The sequence below is a fragment of the Triticum urartu genome, chromosome 2, assembly GCF_003073215.2.
Source record: "Triticum urartu cultivar G1812 chromosome 2, Tu2.1, whole genome shotgun sequence".
Lineage (NCBI taxonomy): Eukaryota > Viridiplantae > Streptophyta > Magnoliopsida > Poales > Poaceae > Triticum > Triticum urartu.
In genome coordinates this window covers 626587412-626594892 of record NC_053023.1, presented here as the reverse complement: position 1 = coordinate 626594892, position 7481 = coordinate 626587412, and the positions used below count along the sequence as shown (strand labels likewise).

Sequence of the window (7481 nt, the reverse complement as noted above, 5' to 3'; positions counted from 1 at the left end):
CATGGAGAGGAACGCATGTGATTTATTATCTTTGAACTTATTTGTTAAAGAGCATGGAAGCTCGACCTCCTCACACCATTGTGGTCGGCGACGAGCAGTGGGATGGGCCGCCGCCGACGAGAGCACCTGAGCTCGCCAGAGCAAGGGGCGGCCAGCTTTTCTGAGCCCGCCACGTGCTCCCGAAGTGCTCTCTGTACTGCCGCTGAAGTCCAAATCCACCTCGCCCTGAAGAAGGGGCGGCCTCGCGCTGGATGAGATGGGGGTGATAACGCGCAAGGAGGAAGCGGAGGCGGCCTCGCGCCGAAAGTTGGCAGGGGTGGCGGCGTGCCCGGAGGTTGTGGGGGCGGCGGCGAGCCGGAAGGAGGCATTGGGGGGCACACAGGCATCTCTGCGGCAGGGAGCTGGGCATCGGGGGTAGGTCTGTGTACATGAACTTCTCTAGTGTAAAATCTTCAAATATTTTTTACTTTTTTTTTCTTTTGTTTGAGGCACAAACACAAAGTAATAAGAGCCAGAGAGCAAGCGAGCTTAATAAGTTACGACGTAATTATCAAACTACACTTTTTGATTGACCTTTCCTCCACACGTACATCACATTGCTGCAAAGTAGGGATCATCTATTGACCCATCTCTTGCCTTCTAAACTCCTTGTACTGCTGGTAGCGCTCAGGTAGTCCTTCCCTTCACCTGCACAAAACAACATACTAGACTAAACAAACTACATACCGAGAGGAAGTATGGCTGATCCATTACTAGTCTCCATCAGTTCTATAATGGCTCAAATTAAACTATAAAGCAGAAGTAGACAGACAACAACAGCAAAACAGAGGACTCCTTGCAACTGAACCAGACGCAGCATTCACCCAAGGCAACTTACTGAATTTCAGAAGTGAAAAGCTCTGAACCTGAAGCTCTACAGAATCTGAAGCACAACGGGGTGGGAAGTAGCCACGCAACCTAGGTGGTAGCTGATGGCGCACAAGGGAATCTTGGCGCTGGAAGCTCCATGCGGTGGCAGCGCACTGGTGATGGGGGGCGGAGGCTTGCGGCAAGCCAGGCACAGCGCGGGAGTGGAGTGGCGGCAGCGGCCGCTCCATGGATGAACCTTCCTCGGGAAGGTCAAGGTAGCCCTCTTGAGAAGGTCGATGTGGCCGGAGATGCAGGGGCGGCGGTGCTTGTCTGGTGGTCAGGGACGGCGACGGCCAGCGGCGGCATGTGGGGATGGACCGCCATGGTTGAGGCTATCAACCATGGACGAATGCCTGCACGCGGGTTCCATGGTGACCGGTTGCGCGTTGCCGGCGCACGGTTGACTGCGTCAGTCCAGGCGTTGGAGAGCAGCAGGCCTCTGGCTAGGTGTAGCCTCGTTGGGGAGGGAAGGTCTTGGCGATGGCGGCCATGGGTGCCAGGAGGTGGGCGCGGGTGGGGAGGCAGCAACAGCGACTGGGCACAGGGGCGCGCCGGCGGTGGTACGCAGGCGGAGCCGCCGGGAAGGTAGTGGGTAGAGGGGTGCCGGCGGTGGGCGTCGCCGGCGGGTGGATCTGGATGTGACGGATGCTTCAGACGAAGGTCCGGGATGGTGTCGGGGATGAAGGCAGGGGAGACGGGGCGGGGCGGGGCCGGGGGATAGCGCGCAGCGGCAGGGAGGTCCGGGGAGTGGGCGCGACCGCGGTTGCGGGACGGAGATGCAGGGAGTGGGGAGGTTGGGGAAGAAAGTCGGGACCGGGATCGGTTTTCCTTTTTTTATCGGCTGCTCGCTTCAGGTTTTCAGATCTCGGAGAACCTCCGTCGCCCCTATATAGGCTGTTGGGATCTAAATAACTATTCTGATTCCGAAATCAGAATAGTATATATATATATATATATATACTAGGTAATTGTCCGTGCGTTGCAACGGGATCAATTTTTTAATGTGTGTCTCTCTCTGAAAACAACAATAAAAGAAATCCATAAACAAATGCAAACTGCATTGGTCAAAGGAGGGCACTCGCAGCATCATGTAGAGAGGTCACAAATAAGACAACGCCTCCAAAGTTCCACTATATGATGTGTGCTGAATTCTTACTAAAAATTATTTTGCTTCCACCCAGACTCACATAATAATAACACGAAAGAATTATGATGGAATTTCATGTTCAAGCCAGTAGTATTATTTTCCTTTGATTGTGCCATATTCCGTTGGTTACTTTTCATATTGCGTGTATCTTGCAGATAAATAAGAGTTTTAATGAATTGTTGGAACCTGACCAGTATCAAAATATAGAACCACCCATTATTCTGCTGCGTAATGTACATTTTAAAGCATATCAGGTGCGCTTCTTTCTGTTTGTACCTTGAAAATATCAAACCAGAGGGTTTGTACTGGAATAATTTTCTTGGCCTTGCCTTGAGACCAAAAAGTGTGTTATTGAAGATTTTTCCTAACTCGATCTATATGGCTAAATTTTTAATCTTACTTCTCTCCCATATTTCTTATAAGAGCCATCAACTTCTGACCCCAGCAATCCGCCAACCATGTACCTTCGTTAGGAAAAACAAGAATCATACCTCATTATCTTGTACTCTTAGCATGAATATATTGGGAACACAGAGAGCAAAGAAAAGATCCTTACACGATTCTCATCCTGTTAAACCAGCATTCATCACAATGTCCTTTATAGATAGGATGTGACACAAACAAGATCGCCCACAAACCAGTAAGCACATGATTATTTGTAATCTCCCATATTATGCAAAAAATGCATTACATAGATATTATATCTGTATCAATATCAACTATTATCTTGTAGGGCATAAACTGCGGCAAACTAAGACTTGCAAGCAATAGGATCTGTAGGATGTGACACTCTTTTCATGTAAGGGGTAAGTTTAATTGCCACAGAAAAGTATAGAAGATTTAAATGGCTACAGACTTACGGTTTGGAAAAAAGGGGTAATTAGAAATTGTTGTGTTAACATTTTACCTTGTCATGGTTCTTTCTCATATCAAGGAACTAAACAGTACCAGCATGCTAAGGCTCCAAGTATACAACAAAGGCAGCTAGCTTTTGAAAGAATGCATGTAGTATTTCAAAAGACTGTAATTAAAAATGCCATCAAATGTTGAGAAATAATGAAACCTACCATTTCTCTTCCACCACCTTGATCTACATAATGGGTAGTACTATCACGGAAAACATATGACATAGGAACAATCGCATTAGATGTCCCATTTGTTCCTTGAATATAACTCCCAGTGGCAAAAATGTTGTGAACCGAGGAGGTCATCCTTGTGTATCCCTAGTTCCCTACTGAAACTCTCATTAACATGTGTCGTGGCCTTTTGACGACATTCCCGCCAAGCTTTAAGAAGTAATACCTCTCCAAAGTCATGAAACCTAAGTAGTCATGATCAAATTCCCTGTCGTAAATTATCTCTCTGTCCAAGAAAGCCGCATTCTGGAATTAGATGGCGCAACATTAGAAGCAGTATAAGGTGAGGGCACATTAGAATGCATCTCATAATCCTATACATATGGATATTAAATGAAATGGAGCGGCAAACTTATAGCAAAAGTTATCTTCAGCTGTCTCCCGTATTGATGTACAGAATAAGTTTCTTAAAAAAACACAGATCCTTCTTATGTTAATGCTTCATCTCTATTTTGACTAAGAAGCAATTGAGCAAGCGAGCAAAAAGATTCTAAGTATTCCATTGGTAAATCGGTACTAACCGTTGTGATTCACATTCATGCATATATGTCGATCGCAGGATCAGACCCGCCGCTGGCACCGGTCAGCCCAGCAAACTGAAGGAAATTAATGTAAGTTAATCTCAATGGACCAAACCATGCTTAAGTAGACTTAATCACCCTATTTAACTATTAGCAGCTTAGCATTGTCCAGACAGGAGGTGAACTGAACGAATTGTTGTATACCCTCATCACACAATGGTTTAGGGTTCCCAGTGTTTGTCCATTCATTCAGTTACAGTCAGAACAACCACCGTGCCTGTAGCTACACATGATGCATGTAGTTAGTTGGACAGGAGAGCGAGTACCTCGACGATTGCAAGCGCAAGGGGAGAACCGAGAAGAGCGTCACACGTCGCCGCCGCCATGGGTAACAAACTCACACGGGCCTAAAGCCCTGCACGACAGAGGACGGCTGGGGCAGTGCGAAGTAGGACGTCCCGGGCCTGAACGACACGCCCACATGGGATAGGACAACGAGTATAGCACCGGCAATGGCTTTCGCCTGCCACCGCTTCATGGCACTCGCTCACTTGCTCTCCGCGGACATCGATGGTCCTCGCTCAATCACCTCGTGCGGTGGCCACTGGCGACGCCGGCGAGCACCCCACCAGCCGCTGCTTTTTTTTTTTGACGAACATACTCCTAGATGAGAACCGCTGCTTATCAATCAGGGCCGGCAGCACGGGGGAAAGGAGGCGATAGTTCTGCCATGCCACATCCCAAGATATGGTAATTGCAGGTGCATTAAAAATTTCACGAGATTAAAGGGCGAGAGAATTCCGATCCGATTCTTAGATGCGCAAGCCATGAAAGAAAAAGGGTCGGTTTTTAATCGTTTGTTTTGATCATGATTGATTGACTTACCAATGTTTTGATCATGATTGATTGACTTACCAATTGTGAAAAGTAAAATCGGGAGGGGTGCGATAGTGTACGTAAGGTGGGGTGAGAGAGAAGGTTGGACGAAAATTTTGACGTAAAAGGAAAGAAGGAACGTTACGTTTTTTTAGATAGTAGAAATAGAGTAGCACTATTCTAATCCCAGCATTAGAATAACTATTTCGATCATGCCGCGCCCTATATAGCTGCGACGACATCCTCACGAACTCCCGAATCATCACGGAAAAGAAAAGAAAAACACCCCTGCCCTGACCCGCTTCCACAACTCTCCCGCAACCTCTCCTCCCCCGAGCGCCTCATCCCACCGCCGCCCTCAGATCCCGCCGCCGCACACGCCCTCCCCGGAACCCGCTGCCGCGCGCGCCCTCGCTGGAACCCCCGCCGCCGCGAGCCCCCTGCCGTCGTGCGCCCTCCCCGGACGCCCCGCCGCAGCCCGCCCTCCCCGGACCCCCGCGCCACCGTGCCACCACCGGGATCCAATCGCCAACGAGAGCCTCTCCGCGACCCCCCGCCCAGTTGTGGTCGTCGCCAGATGCCTCGCTGCCGTCGAACGCCGTCTTCCTTCGGGCAGCCACGCACCGTCCGAGCACCGCCGTGCCTTCTCGCACCAGTGCGTCGCCCCCGGTGACACTTCGCCCCTGAACTTCTCCACCTTTACCTCTGTTTCCATCCTCAAGCTGCTCCTGATCCCCACCTCGCCCGTGCCATGCAGGTCTCCTCCTGCCATGCCCTTGCAGGAAGCTTGTGTCGCCGCAAGAAGTTCAAATGCCATAGCAGTGGCCGGACAGATTTGATACATGGTGCTCCCTCCCACAAAGTGGCTGTTGCTAGACGAGGAATCAAACTCGCCTCCGCTGCTACCAACCCCACCACTGTTGGAGAGGAGAGGAGGAATGCAAGCATGATTGGGCTGGGATACCCGAGCCAAGGTGAGAGGCAAATTGGATTCTATCTCTCTTAGTTATATAGTTATGGTACTCCACATCCCATGTGAAGATGTGGGAGATGAGATGATATAATTGGTGCCCACTGATTGAGTTGAATTAAATAGAGACAAGCTGAGTTGCATCATGCATAGTATGCTGGTGTCAAATTCACAACCACCCTCCCCTAGCAGCAGATGGCAAGCAAGCTAGTGTAGGTGTTTTATATCTAGGCTGCATGGTTGGTTGATGATGGATGATGATGTGCTAGTGCTGCTATTGTAGGGTTTATAGAATGAATGATTCTGCATCGCCCATGTCAAAGTCATGCATTCTTCTTTAATCAAGTGTCCTAGTTTGTATATGTGCATATTGACATCACACTGTCACAATGGGCTTATCAGAGGTAAAACATTGTTTTGGACTAAGTACCTTGGTTGCCACACTCAGGATAAAAGTACTACTTACTGTATGTGTGGATTGATTCCAGACGAAACCAATATACAAAACTCTTGCAAATCTCGATCCTCTAAGCTTTGGAAGATACTGTAATTATTGTGAGTTATGTTAATATAATTTTGCTAGTTGTGATGGATAATAGTAACTAGAGTCGGTCAACAGCATCAAACACTCAGACAAATGAAATTGAATGTATTGAATTCAATTCGGGCAGTATCCAGAGTTTCAGACATGAACAGAGGGTTTTGTTTGGTCACTCTGAAGATCAGACCGTATGGATGCAGGGGAGGATGCATAACATGGCAGCTACTAGAATGGCAGGAGCTGGTTGATCGTCCGGACTTGGAATGGAGGTTGACCATCATGGATCGATGGTGGATCACGCCGGCCGGTCGGCATGCATGCATGCATGCATTTTCTTCTTTTTCAAATTCAGATTCTGAGGTCGAGGAAGCCGGTCTGGCGGAGCACGGCGTTGCAGACGCGGACTCCTCTGCCTTCTTGGCTTCATGCTCCGTGTTCTCACCGGCCGCCTGGCCCGGTAATTTTATTGTATTTTTATTGGCTTCTTGGCTGTGAATTGACCAAAATATGACCTGAGTTGGCATGCCATGTTCTAACGCAAGCACGACACTGGCCCAATCCGGTCAACAAAAGCAAACTTGGATCAGTGATGCTTGCAAGTTGAGGCTACAACATATCAGTACACTTAAAAGTAAGCCAAAGAGAACATCTAGTAGAACTGATCTTTGTATAGTCTGTAGATGTTGCAGAAAGAATTATGCCCAGCAAGTGAAGCTTTCTTCCCGGTCGTCTTTGGTTTAGACTGGCACAGCTGTTTCACTTTTGTCAGGTCGACAAGGATGCAAATGATGTACTATGAGAGAAGAAAGCTGCATTCGCCACAACCCAGTCTGATGAAGAAGAAGAAACTGATGAAATGGTCTGCCACGAACAGGTTGCCCGAAAAATAGTGTCGATGCTGAATAAAAGCGTCACCTGCAGTACCCTTGGCAGTATGTCTTACTGTATTTTCCAGCCTTGTTGCAGATAGTGGAGTTGGTAAAACGAAGCAATGCCGTCAAGGTTCCACATTGTTTCGACAACAGGCTTTACCTCATCTCTTCCCTTGACTTTTTCCTTCCCTAGCGCCCCAAGTCATTATCCAAAGAAACTGATAACGCGTCTGGTACCGCGCCGGTAATGTTTTTGCTGTATCGTATTCAGGCAGTGCCGCTTCCGAATATTCTTGCGTAAAACATGGATCGTTTGGTTACTTCGGCCGAGTCCCGATTTCCAACCCCGGCGAATTCGGGCGGTTTCAATTTCGTGAAGGGCTGTATCGGGAAGCGCGTTTATAGAAAGCATCGTCGCCGAAACAAACGCTCGCTACGGTTTTAGAAACCGATGTAATCGAAAGCCGCCCTTTTTTCGGCGAACCAAACGCATCGTGAATGAAGTACTT

The 7481-nt window shown here is 48.3% G+C and overlaps 1 protein-coding gene and 1 long non-coding RNA gene across 2 annotated transcripts; one reads left to right on the top strand and one right to left on the bottom strand.

Annotated features, from left to right (window-relative positions):
* Positions 1-502: 502 nt before the first annotated feature.
* On the bottom strand, positions 503-1763 carry LOC125533810. Its single transcript, XR_007294365.1, has 2 exons — positions 878-1763; positions 503-687 (listed from the first exon to the last, which is right to left on the bottom strand). It is a non-coding gene; the product is annotated as an uncharacterized LOC125533810 (long non-coding RNA).
* A 2462-nt stretch (positions 1764-4225) lies between these two features.
* Positions 4226-6818, top strand: LOC125537571 (serine/arginine repetitive matrix protein 1-like). Its single transcript, XM_048700888.1, has 4 exons — positions 4226-4286; positions 4820-5244; positions 5347-5563; positions 6301-6818. The coding sequence occupies exons 1-4, from the start codon at positions 4226-4228 to the stop codon at positions 6312-6314; spliced, it is 717 nt and encodes a 238-aa protein (XP_048556845.1). The 3' UTR covers positions 6315-6818.
* The last annotated feature ends 663 nt before the right edge of the window (positions 6819-7481 follow it).